This window comes from Leptonotus elevatus, chromosome 6, assembly GCF_054856555.1.
Source record: "Leptonotus elevatus isolate MCC_2025b chromosome 6, RoL_Lele_1.0, whole genome shotgun sequence".
Lineage (NCBI taxonomy): Eukaryota > Metazoa > Chordata > Actinopteri > Syngnathiformes > Syngnathidae > Leptonotus > Leptonotus elevatus.
The window spans coordinates 4,531,592-4,551,770 of NC_141244.1; the positions used below are offsets into that span (position 1 = coordinate 4,531,592).

Sequence of the window (20,179 nt, forward strand, 5' to 3'; positions counted from 1 at the left end):
GCAATGAGGTAAACAAAAAACAATTTCAAGATCTCAATATTAAAAGCTGGCTTTCTTTATTGAAAGTAGTCATGTATGAAAGTTTGTACAGTTAACATGAAATATGTGTAAATAAAACAAAACTATGTAAAACAGCCTTTAAAAATACATCCAATCAACATGATTCAATGTTAAGATTACCAGTACATGAATTATTCAACATGAATTTGAATTTTGCTGGTGGTCAGTAAGAGGCGGCGTTGTCATCTTTGGTTTTGGCCACAAGCTTCTCTCGCAAGCATTTAATTTCCTGCATTAGTTGCCTCTCTTGGCTGTCCAAATGGGCCCGGCCTCTGTCCAGTGAAACTGGCAAGTGGAGGAAGAGTGACAAGAATGCGCTTCAAATTATAAAATGGCTTTTCTACTCTGTAAAACGGCCATGACTGTGTGGACTCACAGTTGGTGGCGGTGCTCTCTGCGGGTGAGCAGCTGTTGAGGCACACCATGATGTTGCTTGCCGCCTGCTTCGGCGTGGCAGTCCTGACATGATTGCTGTTGAAACCCGGTCCTAAAAAAAATAATACAGAAGTCAAAACTGTTGTTGAAGCTCGTCTTCTGGTCGTCAGGCACGACAAACATCCTGATAATGTGTGTGTGACTGCATGCGTATAGTTACTTGTGTCTGCTGCAGGCTTGGACTGCTGTCGCTCCTCTCTCTGACTCATCACTTCATCCCACTGCAAGACACACACGTCACCCATTTTTCAAGAAATGAAGCAATGCGAGCTCTTTCTGTTCATGGCCGCTTCAGTTTTTGTTGTTCTCACCGCCTTTCCCGTCACATCTCTCTGGCGCTTCTTTGGCCGGTCGCCTTCTGCCAGTGTTCGCCTTATCTTCTCCAGCTCGCCGTCAACATTCTGGTGGCGCTCTGTCGCGGCGTCCTGTTGCCAGATGCCATCGGAGGCCGGCTGGTGCTCTGCGGCCGGGAAGTCCCCCAGCTCCTGTGCCGGGAGAACGTGAAAGTGAACCCATGCCACAGTGGACGCTTGAGCCAAAGCAGCGCTGGGATGTGGCTTTGATTAACTTTCTTGTTGAGAAACATCACATTGCTAACATATTGTTGGCCACGGCCAGAGCCAGCCCTAATCAAAATTTGAGTTAAACAACAGTCAAGTGATCAAACACGGAATCATATTGCTACCACACCAGGAAAATAGATACATGGACGATACATTTCGCAATAAGTTTGACTTCTCACACTTGGCAAAACAAAAAGCCATTGCTTACAGTTCAGAATACTGATGAAGCCCTATGTAGGTATGTATCTTCCTTTAAAATGAATATTATTTTTTTGACAACTGAATATTATAGTTATGTAGCTACAACCCACTGCAAAAACTCCAAAAGTACTTGCTGCTCCTGGACAAGGATCTGATTTTGGTGGAAAAAAGACAAATCGCGGATGCCCCATTAAACTCAACTCTTCGTTTTGTTTCGTCAAATGGCAGAAGTGAAAATAATCACGTTATAACATGATACAATATATAACATTAAAATGTCAAATTTATCACATTATCATTTGAAATTTATTCAGCATTACTTTTCTTCTGGTGTGGCAGCAAATTGCTTCCATAATAATGAAGTGGGCTGCTGAATATCAAGTCACAAATATGAACCAGTTTACGATGCATTTACACTTGATATATATATATATATATAAAAAAAAACAGAAACAAGGTGATAAAAATGTGTTTTAGGATCTTTGTGCAGTTTGTCACTTTTTTACTGCCCCCTCTGGCCCAAACCGTAACTGCAGCATCTGTGTCAGGCTCGTTCATGGCGCGCGTGCGAGTATGTGCACGATCTTAAGTGCATGCCACATGTCCGCTACTCTGCCGGGACGCGCATGACGTCACTCTCCATCACTCCACCCCTCCCCTCACCAAAGAAACTAGAGTGTGAGAGTCCGCACACTTTACTATAAAGGGAAGATAAAAGCTGATAGGTGCAGTCAGAGTAAAACAAGCAGGGCTCATCTGGGCATTGGAGGAGCATGCATGAGAAAAAGCTTCAATATTACCTTTTTAAACTGCACCAATGCACATTTAAGCTTATATAAAGTTGAATAATTAGCTTAAAGGTATGCGAAAAGGGGAAAAAAACAAGTAAAAATGTCAAAACTTCATCCAAAAATTGTACTTTTTTGGGGGGGGGGGGGTAAATCTATTTTTCCTTAATATCACACCAAAAATAAAGGATTTCCGCAATTTGGCCCTCCCCACAAAACAATGTTGTTGTTTTTTCTGACCTCACCTGCATGTTTGTTTTCTCTCTTTCTGGGCTTTTGATCCACATGTCTGCAACCTGTCGTTCTATGCGAAGCTGCTCCTTGCACAGTTCCTGACAAAAAACAAGAGGCTCATGAAATGACTGCCATTTAAAACCAACAGCGATTGTAAAATGGATCAATTAAAAGAAGGAGAAGAAGAAGAAAGTAAGGTGTCACCTGTTCAAGCTGCCTCCGCCGCACCTCCAGCTCCATCTGCCTGAGGTCCAGATCCTGAACGGCTGCAGCTGTTTCCTGCTCACGGAGATCCATCTGCAGCCAAACAGTTACACTTCTTATTGGCCAAAGTTGATGAACTCCACCAACATGGGTTAACATTTACTTACTGGCCGCGACATTAGGTGCACTGGCACATTCTAATGAGCGAGCGGTAATACAAAGTTTTTTTTAACCCTTTCATTCAAACCTATTGAGTGCCATTCATTCAATTCGGACTGATCTTCCAAGCCTCACAGGATATTGTGTTGTATGACTACCTGTATGTAAACACAGAAACTACCGACTGAAAGAAATTACAGCGCCAAATAAAAGATGACACTCTCTTCTTTTTGTTAAAAAGATATTTGCACGTTAGTAGTATTTAGTAGAACGTCACGTGTGTGTGCGCATGCGTGTATGCTTGTACTTATAAATTGAAATCATTGCCATCATTATTTTCTCACTTTTGTGACATGCCTCTTAGTCATAGAGTCAACGTGACAAACACTTCGATCAATCCCAAGCTGCTCATAATTTCCAGAGATCCGCCATCTTCACAAGCATTCATACTGAATGTTTTTGATACATGGTGAGCTCATCCAAAACAGCCAAGGCTGCCATCTACTGGCCCAAAAAAAAAACCTTGTTTCATGATCAAATCAGAGTTGGTTCTTTTTATCTTCCCAAGTACCACGAGAACAGCATGTTGATCAAAAAGGAACAGAGGTTTTATTCTTAAACAGTATATTTAATATTTGTGTCTCTGTAAAATTATGCAGTTTGAACATCAACACTGAATTTAAAACACGGGGGAAAAAATACTTGAATAATTGATTGATTGTTGAAAATTTTAATGAAATATTTTTAACTTAAATCAATGTTCAATTAAACCAAAAGTTTGTTAAGATTCAATGCAAATGTATTGAACTTATAAGTGAAACACAACTGAATTTAGCTTGATTAGTGATTCTTTCAAGTTCCACTAGAGCCAGCTCGTTTGAATAAAGATAATGTTCAGTTTTGACGTAATTGTAAACGTACACATTTTTATTTACATTTTGCCAAAGTTCCATGATTTATATCCTTTCTACATGAATCTATTTTTTGTAAATGTATTGTTGCTTATAAAGCTTATATTATGCTTACAAGTTGCAAGAAACCTTTAGAATGATTATAAAATTGTGTCTTCATAAGTCTGTTGCCACTTTCTAGTCTCATTTTCAGCCAAAACATGACAATTAAGAATTATTTTTGGTGGCCATTGGGAATTTGGGTCGATGAAGAGTAATCTTATGGTAAAAGTAATATGAATTATTTTCTGAAACAGCAAATACAACACGAGGAGTTAAGCGTCCTTGTCAATTGTCGTCCTGGGAACATCCTTCTCACCTTCCTTACGATTTCCTGGTCCAGTCTGTGGATTTGCGAGACTTTGATGCCCTGCTGGTGTTTGAGAAGACGACTTTTATTTGCATCTAGCAGCTGTAATTCCTTCAGCTTCAGCTCCCTCCTCATGGCTACCAAACTGTAAGAGGACCGTGAAAATGTCACCATTTCTCAAACTGGAAGTGGAATGACGTGCATTTGCGAGTGTTTACTTTTTCCTCTGCTGTGCAAGTTTCTCTTCCTCTTGTGCCAACATATTCCTGCGCTGATCTTCAGCCTTCTGCAGCAGCTCCTGTCAAGTCAAAAAGTTAGAATTGTTTTTTTTCTTCTAACACCTGATGGCTGTCTTAAGGTCCACCTGTTGCACGTAGTAGGCGTCCTCGTCAGCTTGGCGCTGCACCAAATCTGTATGCTGCGACATGATCTCCTGCCTAATGAGAGCCAGTGAGTACACGTTCACATCTTTACTATGTAAACAAGATCTTTGCAAAGTGCAATATCACCTCTGGTGGAGGTACTCCATCTCTTGCAGTCGTATCCTTTCCCTCTCCCGAGTCTGATATTCCACAATGAACTCTGGGTAGTGGTTAAACACGGGGTACTGGCCTTTAGTCAGCGGCGTGAAGTCGGAGAGCATCCTCCTCGGATGAAGCTCAGCCGGCGTGTTACTCATCAGACGGTAGGCGTCTTTGATCATGGCTTCCATGTCCAAGTTGTTGCGATGGTGGAAAAAATACTGAATCGTGGGAAAACAAAACGGGTTTGGTTTACTTCACGCAGGAACCACATTTGGTGAAATTTTCACTTCACGTTTTCAAAAATAAATAAATAATAATAATAAGAAAAGAAAAGAGGCCTCAAAAGCTAAAAACAAACCAGCCTGACGTGATGTGAGACATAAAGGATGACAAAACCCCAGGGTTGTTTACTTTTTTCTCTGCACCACTTCTTTTTTTTTTTTTAAACCAACACCTAAGTGATCAACTCTTACATAGTCACCAAGGTTATCTTAGTCAACAAAAAAAATAAAAAACATTTTCGTTAATGAAATAAAATAAAAACGAAAATGCTATTTAAAGAACGTAAACTAACTGAAACTACGTTACATTTTACAGTTTACAAAACTAAACATGGATCTGCAAAAGGCTTTTGACACTATTGATCATAAATTGCTCTTGTTAAAGTTGCATAGGTATGGTATTAGAGGACTGGCCTATGATTGGCTAACTAGTTATTTAGAAGAACGGCAACAGTTTGTTTATATTAACAAAACCAATTCAAATATTTTTAAAGTAACATGTGGTGTTCCACAGGCATCAGTTATTGGACCTTTACTTTTTATTATGTATATTAATGATTTACATTTGGTTACCACTTTGTTGAAGGGTGTTTTATTTGCTGATGACACAATGTTTTTTTGTAGTGGGGATCACCTGAAACAACTCCTGGATATAGTTGAGAATCAATTACAAATTGTTTTTAGAAATGGTTTGATGCAAACAAATTATCATTACATCCTGGGTTAAACAAAATGCATACATTATGGAAATTGGGCATCAAATGAAAGCAGAAAGATTAAAATTGAGGTTGAAATTGATACTGTGACCGAAATTACATTTCTAGGGGTAATAATCAATAGTAAATTATCTTGGAAATCTCATATAAACTATGTCAAAATCTATTGCTCTTTTATACAAGGTACACCATTTTACAAAACTCCCTGAAAATATTATATTATTCACTCATAGTTCCATATATGACTTACTGTATTGAGGTTTGGGAAACAAACAAACAAATACAAATGCTATTTTCTTGTTGCAAAAGAAAGCAATACCAATTATTAGTCAAAAAGCGTTTCGAGAATCAACTAATCCACTTTTTATTCAGTTAAATATACTAAAATTTAATGACATAGTAAGTCTTAACACACTGACAATTATGTTTCAGGCAAAAAATGGACAGTTACCACCAAGTATCCAGACATTGTTTAAAGTCAGAGACAAAGAAAATAATCTCAGTGTTGAATATTCTTTTCCATTGTTCATGAATTCATTTTTCCATTGGATGATCTGTGTTCTAAACCGCATCATTGTACTCTGTATTGTTTTACTGCTGTTAGAATGACCAGGGCAGATGGTCATCCTCTGAGCCCGGTCTGCGTGAGTTTTCTTCCTACAATTGAAAATGAAGTAGGGAGTTTTTCCTTACCACTCTTGCTGTTGTGCTTGCTCAGAGGGTACGAGCAAGGTTAGACCTTGCTATGGAGCGCCTTGTGGCGACTTGTTTTGATTTGGTGCTATATAAAATGTACAATTATTGAATTAATGATTGTTTCTTATTTTCTTCTGTTTTGTAGTGCTAGAGGGGTAGGCACAGAAATGAAAAGCTTTTGCTTCTGCCTACACCCGGTTGTATATTTATGTATGGAATTTGTTTGTTGTTTGTTGTTGTTTTTTGTTTTTGACCATGTTGAATTTTTAATTTGCCAATGAACAGAATAAAAATTCTCATTCATTCATTCAAGTATAGCAAAAATGTCCTTAGTTTTCATCTTTGGTAATTAATTTAATACATGAGCCTTTGGGGTTCATTTTAAATGTGATTTTAAGTATATTTATTGCAATATTAAATGTAATAAGGACGTTTGAAAGTGTGTCACACAGAAGTGACGTCATCTCGCAGCAGCCAATTAAAAAGCACCTTCAGATGATGTCACTCGATCCTAGCAGACCATTTTGCATGTCTGACTTTTGGCTCCAATGGCTCGCCTTGCATGCTTTTTCATTTAACTTCATTTAACAAATATGTTACTTTTTTCATTTTACCATGGTATTTATTAAATCTTGCACACAAGTAATAGAGAACATAAAAAAAGAAAACTAATACTAAAACTAACCATTTTATAACTAAAAGTAATAAAAACTAACAGAGCTGTCCTGAAAACGAATTAAAACTAAATAAATAAAACAAACAACCTCAAAACAAAATAAAAACTAACTAAAATAAAAATTCCAAAACTATAATAACCTTGATAGTCAAGATACCAAGTACAGAAGCCACTTGTACTATTGATACATTAAGTTTCCCCCCCAAAACAATGAAAGATAATTTAAAAGAAAGATCTATCGATCCAATTACAGCATTTTTCCTTAAAATGATTGGTGCTTGAAATTAATGGCAATTTTCTAGTCTTCCAATTTCGACTTATCATAAAACTACCAAAAGAGGGCAGGCAATACTGTTATTGCGAGTACCAATACCCTGATAGACTCCTTAAAAGTTTGACGTGCAGTCCCTTGTACATACAAAAGTTGATGCTGGAGTCGGGCGCTGAATTCCAGCCAAAGTTGAACATTTACATTCTGCCCTCACAACGGAGCCAAATCAGTCCACGTCAGTGGTCACCAGAAAGGACAAAATGAGTATCCTGCAGGCTTGTTCTAAAAATAGCTCACCAGTGATGGGACATTGTGATTTTCTAAGAATGTTGTATAAGTGATCATTTGAAAACATGAACGCTTCCAGAGATTTATAGAAATAACGTCTTGCATATTGATATATTGATTTATCAGTTTTCCAATTATTGAGAAGAGTGAGTGAGAAATCTTTGACATTAATGAACATTATTAATTGTTAAGAATAACTAGGGTGGTTAAAGTAAAGGCGTTAATTTTGGAGATTCATTTAAATGACTATGTAAAGCGTAAAATAAAATGCAGTTAACTCTATTTTATTTACTTCCTGTGGAAGATGACCTTTGCTCATGTCGAAGATGGGCAAAGACGGACCTTTAGGTGGTCTTAATTAAAAAGTTGCTGGACAGCTCATTGGAGAAATCGAAAATAATTTGCACATTTTGCAAAGCTGCAAGCGAGCGTCAGAAAGAGAGAGATGACACCTCAAAGTCTTGTTTCTGGGCGCAGAGCAAAAGGGGCTCCCGGCAGCGCGTCAGGTAGGCTACGCAGGCCATCAGCAGGAAGGACGGATGGTTGGAGAAAACGTTGTCAAAGAGGCGGAGCCACTCGTCACGAGTTAAAACCTCCGAGAATAAAGTCTCCAAGAGGGGCCACACGTAGAGCTGACACAAAGACACAAATTCATGAAGAAAAAAAGCAAACAAGGGTCACGCCCCCTCTTCCACATTGTGTGTCACATTACCTGGGAGGTGATCCCACAGTCCACCAGGTGTTGCAGCAGCTCTTTGTCGTGATGCGCCAGAATGTTCTCTGCCATGTTGAGGATGTTTAAAGGAGGGTTGGGGAAGTACTCAAACCAGTGTTGACACCAGTTGACTGCGACACAGCACAATCAAATGCGCTAAAATCGCAGCTAGCGCGTGACAAAGCTCCATGTCATAATCAAAATGATCAAAACGTACCTAAGACAGTGGCCACCACCTCAAAACACAGCAAAGGATTGTTCTGGAACAGCTTGACAAATGGAAAGGTTAAGAGCGGCAGATACTCCGCCTCTCCAAAGATGGAAGCCCAATGAGAAAGTGCAGACAAAACTCTGGGAGTGGAACGAGAGGATTAGGACCAAAAATGTGATGAAGGTTTCATTTGAGCATGTCAAGTAGAAGGACGTGTACCTCTGCAGCCCTCTCAGGAGCTTTTCACTTTGGATGGGATACTTCTCATGGATGATGAGATAGGCCGAGTGGGGGCCTTTATCAGTCAGGCTGTTATATGCCGTGTAGTTCTCAGGCAAGCACAGCAAGGAGCGCCAAACAAACGTCCTAAAAGGTTGCACAATATTCTGGATGGTAAAAGTAATTTTTACACTTGTAACATTGAAATAATTTTTGTGCAGGAGAGATCAGGAAACCCATATCGGGTTTATAAAAACATCTCACCTCGTACATAATTGTCAGATTCAGTATACATATTCTATACAGAAACAAATATGAAACAATATATTTTTTAATTAGTGCTGTCAAAGTTAAAGCGCAGATGATCCTTTAGCTGACAGCGGATGGTTACGTTAAAGGTAGCACAGGTTGTGTTTGAGCAATAAACAGAACTACATGCATTTAATAAATGTTTATGCATGGCATTCAGAATATTTGCTCATGTCAAACTATTGGGGTCATTTCCCCCCCATTTTAAATTATGCAAGTAATTAACTGACTATAGAAAGAGGATGAGTGTGTGCAGTGGATAAAAAATGTTGAAGATGTCCTGATAACATTAAAAACAATTTTACCATGTAACAGGTGCTTGTCAAATTTGGCAAAAAATGTTTTGATAAAAAAGCCTTTTTAATTAAGCGATGTGATTAATCTGATTAAAAAATGCAATTGTTTAACAGCTCTAAAAAAATACACTTAGTACACTTAAGAGCATTCAAGAAAATGACTTTTCAATAATACCAATAATTTTTTTAACTTTTGCTTAGTAAACACATTTTGAGTTTGATTTTGAAGTTATTTAATGACGTTGACTGAGCGAATATTTGTTCCATATCTGAACCCCCCTATATCTTATTGAAAACTGACACAGACCCGTACGGCACAATGGGAGATGTAATTGATTTGCATATCTCGTATTGAGATGATGAATTTCCTTATTAAACAAAACAAAAAATCTCTAAGAAAGAAAGGTATCCATGTAGACCGAAACAGGATTGTGTAAACAAGCATACAAAGTCTATATTCATTTATGTTAAAAATGGTTAGGTAATTTTTTTAAAAGATGTGCAGAATGAGCTACCGAATTACTATAAGTAGCGATTCTGCAGAATCTCTTTTGCAGGATCAAAAGTTTTTGAAGGTGAGAAGGATATTTAACACGCTCCAAAATGAAGAGAGAATTGCATCACCTGTATTTAGCAGGATATTCTCCAAATGTTTTCACGAGATCCACCAGTCGTGTCTTATTCAGACCACTAGGCAGTTGGTTCTGTTCGAATAGAAAGACAAACCTCCATGACAACAAAATCATTATAATGCAAACATTGATAAAAGTTAAGATATCAGATATATTACATCCCGAGGAAGTAAACTGTAGAAAAGTACTTTCCCATTTGTTGCTTAGGTTGATTCAATTCACTTCTCATATTGTATGGATAACATTCACGACGTCACCGAACCACGCCCACCGACCGGGAAACCCACCTTGTGTGTCGTTCACGGGTTCAGGGAATGTCGAATGTGAACAAACAACGAAGCTGAGTGTCCGGAGAAGAAACACTTGGACTGCAAGGATAAATTGATTTCCAACCGACAAAAGTCTCCTAAATTGTTTTCTGACCATTTTGTTTAACGTAAGTATTATTGTAAGATTGTTCAAATCCATTTTACCGCAATGCCATCGAGATAGATGTGATAGATTGAGTGGTTAAAACTTTCAATTTGAGAAATTGAGCCCACCATCCTTTTTTCAGTGGTACATACGGTATTTACTAAAAATGGCATTTGACGCAGTTAAAAAAATAAAATAAAATAAAGTTTGGAGTTGGAGATTTTCAAAGAATGTAGGGTGTTGAAAAAAAATAGGTGTCATTATTACACATAAATTGGTTTATATACTGTAGCATTTTTCTAGATACGCAAAACCACAGATACATTATTTGTATTTTTTTTTTAGGACCAAACACAATTCTCTTCAAAACACTGTGGTGAGTAAGATCATTCACTTTAGAAAAAAATAGTTTCTTCTTCCACTTTGCGCTTTGTATTGATCCTCAAGTAACTGCTTTTAAAAATGGTCAGGTTACGATGTTTTGCTCTTGTTTTGGTTCTGAATGTAGATGTGATTCGACTGGGTGTTTAGCGCAGGGGTAGTCGATAGATCTAGTCTTGTGGGATGCAGGCCCATTGGTCACCCCAAAATCTTGAGAAATGCTTAACTTGTCGCTGTTATCTAGCAATTTATCAAATTAACTTGAAAATACACAAAATATAATTGCTTTCCTGATTTTTATGTGGCCTTTCCATCCTTCTGATTTTCTGTATGTGGCCCGCAAAAGAAAAGGTTTGGACACCCCTGGCCTGACTTAACAGATTAATAGGTCTGAATGTTGTTGTTTTTTTTGTTGTTATTTTTTTACAAAATATTTTTCTTGACTGCATTCCTACCTCTTTATCCTCTACTATTGACCCAGCAGCGGAGGCACGGCTCTTCACCCTTTTTGGCCCGCCAGTGTGACTGGCTGGTCTTTGTACCGTATCGGATTTGACTTTTTGGTTTGATGGTGCCTGACATGCTACAGTCTCGCAGACTACTCCAACCTGTGGAGGACAGTAGGTTACAAAAAAGCATGCTAATTTCAAGTCAGATGTTGATCAGATGTGTTACTTTGTTTAAATCCTCTGTGAGACTCTGAACGCTATAGACGCTGATGCTGCCGTCATCCAAGATGGCTACCACATGACGACCAGGAGGGCTGATGGTCACCGAGTTTATGGCATTGTTGTGGGATCCGACATGGAAGAGCAGCTTGGAGGTGTGAATGTTAATGAAACGCATAATTCCATCTTGGCCCAACACTCCCAATGTCTGTAAAGTGAGCAGGAAGAGAAAGTGTGACTACATGCTCCATGTCCTGATGCACCCCTATAAGGACGACACAATGCCATATGCGATAAGAGTTGTGGAATATAGTAGGATCGATATTATTGCTATATTTAACCTTTACCAAACGAAATGACATTATGAAATGATTACCTAATGAATTTTTTTTTTTTAATTTCATGCGGCAAAGTAAAAGCAAGCTCAATCACGTATTCTTAGCCAATTGTAACTAATGGGGTAGATGCCACGGACTTCCGACTTCCGAGTTTTACACATCAGCGCCGTTTCTGGCCACTGCTGGCCGCGTTCCAACACTCGCACCCCCACCCCTGCGCCCCCCCAACCGAGTGGGAGGGCGTCTCGGCTATCTGAAATGCTTTGGACACTGAGACAGACGCTACACACTCGCAGCCTCACACCCTTTGACCGGAACGTGCAACCGAGGGGCACAAAGGCGGAAGCGCAAGTACTGGCGCAAGTACTGACGCGGCCCACACGTCGCAAACCGGAAACGGAAACAAAGTTGATGGGTGAAAACCCGGAAGTCAGAAGTCCCGCCTCCTCCGTGGCATATAGTCCATTACCCTTCAACTATTGAATGGCACACAGCAATTACAGTATACCTGACTGGATCCGCCATTAAAGCTGTCGAGAAGGAATTCCAGCTGTCTGACAGTCCGAACTTGAGCAGGCAGTTGGATCACCTTGACCAGCTTTTTGTTGCCCAAACACCACAAGTGCAGCAGGTTGGACCGGCCTCCCGCTGCCAGGATCTTACTATCTCTGTCAAACACCAGACATTTGCAGCACCGTGGATATAGGCAGTGATGATAAATAATTTTTTAAATGTTTTTCAACAATAACAAAACAGCCTGACCTATATTATATACACAATTCAATCAAATGCAGAATTTTGTTTAAAAGACACGCCCTTCCTAATTCAATTCATCCAATTCAAACCATTTTATTTGTCCCCAAGGGCCAATTTAAAAGGCACGGGGAGCAGCATCAAAAGACAAGCAGAACATCAACAAACATAAAAACATACATCAAGTTCTGCAATTAGAGCAGCGATATGCAATTGGCAACGTGACCACACTCTACACTGATACTTTACACAAGACCAAGTTGTCCAGAATATCAATGGCAGCATGCCTGAATAGTCTTCAAAAACAGTATAAAACACATACAACTGGTAAAAATAAATAAGTAAATAAATAAATAAATAGCCACTCGTTATGCCACCGGTCACCACATGTGCAGTAGCCCTAAACTAATCCTTTGTTCTTTTGCTTTAATAATAGCATTCCATCAGTTTTGAGTCCTTCTTGGCAAAATATGACCACCCTTTCGAATGGTAATCCTAATCCTTTCCAAATATTACAGGATGCTACAGTATATGTGCACTTTTGCGCCACATATCAGAGCCTTTCATCTGTCTCTTTTCCTTCTCGTCCTTATCCGCTGTACTGTATGTCGAGTTTTGGTGAGGCCTTACAAACCATGCTCGAGTGGTGGTGCACAGACATTGACTGGTGTGGCTGAGAAATTAAGAGACTCACTGCGTCACAGCAAAGACCTTGTAGAAAAGCCGGGGTCCGTGGTCTGGAACTTGAAGCTGGTATTTGCACACTAACGTGTCACAATCCCAAGCAAAGATGGAGTTGTCACTGAAACAGCTGAGGATGGTGTTGCTGAGAGGAAGGAAGAAAACCTGAAACAAGGACCACCATGATACTGATTATGAAACTCAAGAATGGGATGATAATTATATGAAGTTGGGGCACCTAAGTGGACACTGGACAATCCTGGACATTCGCTTAGGAGGAGTGATATATACTCACTCTGGTTCCCTGTGCAAACCATGTGTCTCAGTCTTGTTTATAACCACGTTTTTAACAAGCACTTTTTAATGGTTTGTTTTTTTGTTTTGGTGTGGGGGGGGGGGGTCTTTTGTTGGTTGTCAGGTTTTATTGGTTTATCATTTAATTGCAAAAAAATGTTTAAAGCTGTAAAGCACTTTGAGTTGCACACTTAGGATGAGGTGCTATACTGTGCAAACAAAGTTGACTTGAGTACTGTGTGTATGTTTGAATTAAAGATATTAATCTTCAAACTGTGATCTTCAAACAACTCAAAAGTGTAGCAACTTTCATATTATGAGCAGGGTTCTAAATGAACTTTTCTGACCACCAACCAATGTGGCTGGTAACACCCTAAAGCAGGGGTGTCCAACTCATATTAGCTCAGGGGCCGGCTGGAAATGGAGGAAAATATATTACCAAGTGGGCCGGATCGGTAAAAAAAAAAGAAAAGTATACAACTTAAAAACAATTGCCATCAATTATACGCATTTCACTATTTGTGGGCCAAGCCCAAATTACGGAGCTTGACTATATTGTTCTAAAAAATAACTAATGCAAATGGACCGCGGCAACACTTAGCCTGTATGAGATATTAAAGATATTTTTGGGAAGAGTCCCTAAACACTCTAAAGTTAACAGCCTTTTTATTTAATTTTTTACTTTAGCTCCACAGTTTTATCTACCTCCCTCAAACTATCCATTGTTTTTTCACACTGGTTTCACTCTAGACTATAACATGAAATACCAGCATTTGCACTGCCAATGGGTATGTAGCACGGTATTTATTCGCAATGTACTGTCAGGTAGGGTTGGGCATCGTTTGTGTTTAGATGCTTCTGGTTTAGATTCTGGTTCTTCAATTCAATTCCACTTCCTAATAATTCACAATTTTTATTCTTAAGAGAGAGAGAGGTTACCAGTGTTATCATTATTTTTTATTTATTTCATGAAATGTATTAACTTCTCTGTTTTCAATGCTTTTGTAATTTCATGAACTCTTACCTGTTTGTGAACATTGCTCAAGGGCTTTTACCAGTATATTAATATCAAACCTATGAACTAGATTTTTTTTCACAAAAAGAGAGCTTTATTTTTGAGAACCTGAAGAAAATACAATAAAGCAGCAGGTAATTAAACCATTTTATTGAACACCTATTGATGGGCTAACTAACCTAGTGTTGCCAAACACAAAGCTGCATTTGAGGGGCACATACACATTTAGCTGGAGGTGAGGCGTCCACACTGTCCATTGAAGATATCGCTCTACTTTGTGGATTCCCCATGTACGATTTACACAATCTATGGGCACATCACTTCACTATTTTGCTTATTGGATGTCCACAGCTTGTTGGAACTTTGTTTGGCCTAGTTTTATTGAAGCTGTTGTCCACTGAATCAATTAATCAACAACTAATTGATTATCAAATTAATTGACAACTTTTTTATTATTTAGCCAGTCAAGACGTTTGTATTCTGTGCAGTCAAAATACAGTCAAAGGTCAGAAAAGTTGTTACATAATGAACAAAAAGTTATTATTACTAGTATTATAAATATAATAATTGTCAGTAGTATTATGAATATAATAATTACTATTATTGTATTCATACTATTAAATCTTAACTTTTTTGTTCATTATATTCTATAACAACTTTTGTTGCTACTATATTCATTAGTGTTGTTCCGATTAGTGTTGTCACGATACCAAAATTTTGACTTAATTACTATACCTGCATAAAATACCTCGATACCGGTACTGAAACGGTACCTCGACAAAACTCTAAAACATTAGCAAAAGCAGCAAAATTAAAACTGACAAAAGAACTTCAAATTATTTGTATTTATTATTAATTCAAAATATTGAGATGTATCCATGTTAATTTATGTACATACTGTATATATTTATGTTTATACTGCATTTGCTTTCACATTGCATGCCATATTCTTGAAGTACTGTATTTGACTGCATTTTTTTTTTTTTTTTTTTTTTTTTAAGAGCTCAGTATTGTTCATTCGGAAATGTCATCATCATTGCTCTTTTTTTTTTTTTTAAATATATATATATATATATATATATATACATATATATATATATTTTTTGTGTGTGTGGGTGAGTATGTGTATGTGCGTGCGTGCGTGCGTGTGTGTATTTGTTAGCTCACCAGAAAACCTATTAGAAAAAAAATCTCATACCGTTCACCTAAATCGAACACCAGGAGACCCGAGGGGACCGAAGAAAACCAAGGAAGGTGAAATCCAGCACCGACTAGACACCCCCCACCAGAACTCCTCCCCAGCCCAAGAAACATCCAGACCCCAACAAATCCAAAAAACATAAAATCAGGGAGGCCTCAAGAGACCAAAGGAGAGACCGAGAAAAGGAAGGAAGGACAGACGAAGCCGCATGAGATCCGCAGACACCAGCCTCCACCGATTCAATAACCTGAGGAGGAAACAGATTGTGTCTGAGTTTCGGTAGATGCTGGTGTGGTGGATCTGGCATGCATGAAAATCTCCACCAAAGAGGGGAGCCGTCGACCCCCGCCGGAACAGAGCAAGCGCAACACCTCAGGGCCCCCCAGGCCGCGGCAGCGCCAAAGGACGACCCCCGGGCCCCGCCAGGGCCACCGGCCGGAGAGCAAACCCAGGAGCAGGAGCGCCCCCCGCCCCAACACGGCCCGCGCCCCCGGCCCAACGCAGCAGGACGGGGCACTGCAGGCCCACCAGGCACCCCACCGGCCCCCAACCCCCGCCCCCCCCCACGACCCCCGCCCCCCATCCACCCCCGCCACCCACCCCAACCCAGCCCCAGCCGCCCCCAATCCCCCAGACACCCCCCACCCCCAGCACCCCCCACCCCGCAACCCCCACCACCCCCCCCCCCCCGACCCCACCCCGACCAACCGGCAGCCCCCCAACCCCCGACCCCCAGCCCCCGGGGACCACCCGCACCCAGGCACCGGCGCCGAAGAGGGGCCGGACAGCGGAGCGGAGAGGGCAGCCGCGCCCACCCCACCCCCCGCCGTGTGGAAGGACGGAACACCGGGGGCAGAAGGGGGAGATGGGGGCACCGGAGGGCGGCCGACACCCCCGAACCCCAGGCCCAGCGGGGGAAGGCCCCGGTCGTCACCCCAGCGTTCTTTGTGAAAATTAACCCCTGTTACTGAGTCCGCCAGCTTATTTGACTGCATTTGATGTAATCCGTTTTAAATATTGGCAATACAGTGGCACTCCAATGACTCAATGTAACATTGCTTGAGTGTGCGTTATTTTTAAGGGAAGTGTCAAAAATGCGTCACAACTTGTGTCTGTTGCTCTGTCAGTCGTCTGAGCTTTTTCTATGCATAACTGTGACTTCCTACTGTGTTCATTGAACGCACCTTGAGTCCACTGCAGGAATGATTGCTGCTTTTTCTTCTGCTTCTCCGTGAAAAATATTTGCTCGTTACAAAGCGTTTCTAAAACTGATAATTGAAAACCACTCGTGTGTTCTTCATGTGTTTTTTGAAAACATGCGTAGGCAATGCCAATGCTGTCTCGTGGCTTCCCCTCTGCTTGCGGCTCCCGTGGAGCCTTAATTAGCGTGTCATACTTCTCAACGAGGAGTGGACTGTCAGCAAGCTCTACACTTAATAAGCTTTAATATGCTTAATTAGCGCTTGATGCTTCTCAACTAGGAGTGCCTGTCCAGCGAGCGCTTCAGTGTGTGAAGCCATCTTCCTGCACCCTCTCGCACACACGCTGAAAGAGGCGTGTCGCTTACTTAAGGCATTTTCCACTTATCGGTAGACAGGCGGCCATGCGTGTATGTGTACCTGCCTTTAAAACAAAGTTGGCGGGTTGTCTCGTATTTATTTTTTTAAGTACCGGTACTAAGAAAAAATTATACCGAGCCGTTTTTGACGCCAAAACATCAAGGTACTGTACTGGTACCGGTATCCCGTGCAACACTAGTTCCGACACTGGCATCGGCAGAGGCCCCAATACTGCATTAAAACAGTGGTATTGGTATGGGTGAGTACTAACAAGTAACATGCCGATACCATTAATTCTGACGCTAATATAGGACTTTGGATGCAGCATCTTGTGTCTTGCTCATGCACGACATTCACTGATGTGTGACGTGTTCACTGCATGTCGAGCTAAGATATCCTATTGGCCCTTGAATGCTCTAAACCAATGGCAGGACAGCTTTTTCATGTTGAGATAAAATAACAACTTAGGTATCGGTATGGTATCGGCATCGCCCGATACTGCAAAGCTGGGTATCAGAATCGGTATCGGGAGCCAAAAAACTGTATCGGAACAACACTAATATTTATTAACGTCCATTGCTGAATGGCTGGGACAAATCATGTAAGTTCTATTGAATAACAGTGAGGCGAGTGGCATAATTTTGATTTAAGTTTAACTGACCAAATATGGTTCCTTGTCCTATAAAGTGTGAGAGACTTTAAATCAGTACAACCGCCGATTTGAAAGTAGTGTGTGACTAGTTGATACTCTGTGTAGAAATGTACCTTCTGTACGCCAACTGACTGATGCACGTTGAGCTTTCTCTTCCTCTGGAAGGTGTCAAGGTCCCACAGCTGAGCGGTGTCTAAAGATGTGGTGACGGCATACTGGCCTGAGCTATGGATTGAGATGGACGAAACGGCCCCTTCATGGCCCCGCATCCAACTAATCATCTGATTTGTGTCTGTGCAAAACAAAAACACAAGCAGACAAATATTTTAGCAGGGTGGTTCAAATAAGTGAGAGTGACATATCAGTGATTGACAAATGAAGCTGCTTTATGTGAAAAAAAAAGAAGAAGCTTGCATTAAAAATACAACTGGACTCAAAGATGATAAGACTTGGTGTGTAGCTCTGATTCATGCCTTGGTCAAAACACTTAATGGTATTGTCAACAAGCGCCACCAGGAACTCTGTGCTCCGATGCAAGCCTAATGCCAGAGCAGTGCAGGCCTGTCCCGTCTTCTGCACTAGACGAAATCTGTCCAAAGATAAGACAGACAAAAACAAATTAAATGGAGAGTCTAAGAGAAAATGTGTTGTCAGAGTATGCATAACACATTTAAACATCTATCAAATATGTATCAGACATGGCGGCTTCATAAAAGGTTGGGCTCCTGATGGAAATAAAGAATCGACTCACCGGTTTCTACCAATGTCAAAGGCATAGATGTTGCCATGGTGATCACCAGCCAGGAAGGATTCTCCCGTGGTGTTAAACGCTGCATGGAGGAAACGTACCTTAGCCTGCTGAGCAGTACGAACCACCTTCAACAACACACTGTGGAAAGACAAACAACATACTAAGAAAGAAAACAGGAAAGAGGAAAACAAAAAATAGAAATCACAGCTGTTCTAAAGTGGTTCTCAAAACCTGACATGCTGTTCTAGGCATTTTTTTTTAGATACATTGATTATTTGGAATTTAAAAAAAAACAACAACAAACATGTATGGAATAAATGATTATGTTCAGCTCCTTCCACAGATGTTCATTTGGATTTAGAACAGGCCTCTAGAAGGCCACTTAAAAAAAAAACAAGGTCCAATCTTTTGCTCTAAGCCATACTTTATCTTATCCTGTTGGAAAAGCCATGGCCTGTGATTGAGATGAAGCTTTCTGAAGTTGTATGTAGCACATTTGGCTCTAGAATACCTTGTTAGTCTTGAGATTGTATTGTACCAAACCAGATTCAAGACAGCCTGTGCCTGATGGAGCAAAGCAGCCTCAGAATACAACAGCGCCTCTTTCTTGATTTAGAACAAGGACAGTGTTATTTTCTTGGTATGGTTCATTTTGGTATCTGTGAACATAGAGCTGATGTACCTTGCCAAAAAGTTTCAGTTTTGTCACGTATGTCCATAGGACATTCTCTCAGAAGCATTGGGGCTTGTCAACCAGAATGTACTCACATTTCCCCAGCAGATCGACACATCTGACTAAAGTATTACCGGTAGGTTTAAATTAGGTTGATATCAAACTCTTACATAATCTCTAACTCACTCATTGTACGTCAAACTCGTAAGTCCCATAATGAAAACAAAATCAAATCAAACATTACACTTTTTCGGTAGTTCACAGTTATAGTTCAAACTCAAAACAATTGACACAGTTTGTTGCAATGCTGTACAATACTAATTAATTAATTTGAATTTTATTGAGTGATTTATAAACGGTTTAGCTCAGCTATAGCTAATAATTACCCCTTTCCAGAAGCTGGTTTTCGATGTTTGAGCTTCCCTTCTTCTCTGTTTCCAATGTCGGTTGCATCCATTTTCATAAGGCTTGTAAAAAGTGGATTTAAAAATGAAGCTCCAGTTGGAGCAACATGACAAACTGCAACGCCAACAAGTTTATCTAATCTCCGTTAGCAGCCGAGCAGCGGGAAATATTTGAAAAGAAAACCAAAGCTTTCTTTTATGTACAAACAGTGCCAAATTATATAAGGAAAACGCGCTGACATTAAGCCACATTTAAAGACATACCCCGCGTTTAAAATCATAAATTAATTTCCTCCAATTTATGTTTTCGTAGTGATGTGGGCATTCATTTGTGTCGCCCAGAGTCAACGTAACACATAAACAGAGAGGTGCATCACGGGAGATGTCGTTTTATAGGACCGCCCATCACCCAGCATTTCATCAATTCATTTTAGCGCGCATGATTACTATTTTATTAAATAGCTTTTTCTCTGTTTTACCAATCCAAGTTGGACGTATGAATGAACGGAAACAATAATCAAAAACATACACCCACTACGAGGTCATAAGCCTGCCTTCATAATAAAACCAAAACACAAAACAATGCACTTTTATTTTGTACAATTTGTGCATGCATAAACCCCCCTCTAATTCTGTATACATTTTTGTATTACAAAC

At 40.1% G+C, this 20,179-nt stretch overlaps 1 protein-coding gene across 1 annotated transcript; it reads right to left on the bottom strand.

Annotated features, from left to right (window-relative positions):
- Positions 1-33: 33 nt before the first annotated feature.
- Positions 34-20,022, bottom strand: tbc1d31 (TBC1 domain family, member 31). The gene is made up of 23 exons (XM_086078114.1): positions 19,505-20,022; positions 18,446-18,583; positions 18,168-18,283; positions 17,808-17,986; positions 12,987-13,138; positions 12,048-12,207; positions 11,209-11,409; positions 10,989-11,141; positions 9,731-9,810; positions 8,502-8,648; positions 8,289-8,422; positions 8,069-8,202; positions 7,809-7,988; positions 4,414-4,646; positions 4,269-4,341; positions 4,123-4,202; positions 3,914-4,049; positions 2,486-2,578; positions 2,293-2,379; positions 807-980; positions 656-716; positions 437-547; positions 34-345 (listed from the first exon to the last, which is right to left on the bottom strand). The coding sequence occupies exons 1-23, from the start codon at positions 19,579-19,581 to the stop codon at positions 224-226; spliced, it is 3,021 nt and encodes a 1,006-aa protein (XP_085934240.1). The 5' UTR covers positions 19,582-20,022; the 3' UTR covers positions 34-223.
- Positions 20,023-20,179: the final 157 nt, after the last annotated feature.

Excerpts from the sequence above, each read along its gene's own strand:
- tbc1d31 (XM_086078114.1), bottom strand. The coding sequence starts at position 19,581 with ATGAAAATGGATGCAACCGACATTGGAAACAGAGAAGAAGGGAAGCTC. Across the intron at positions 18,284-18,445 it reads TTTGACATTGGTAGAAACCG|ATTTCGTCTAGTGCAGAAGA; the intron begins GTGAGTCGATTC and ends ATCTTTGGACAG. Across the intron at positions 4,050-4,122 it reads CTTGCACAGCAGAGGAAAAA|TTTGGTAGCCATGAGGAGGG; the intron begins GTAAACACTCGC and ends GTCCTCTTACAG.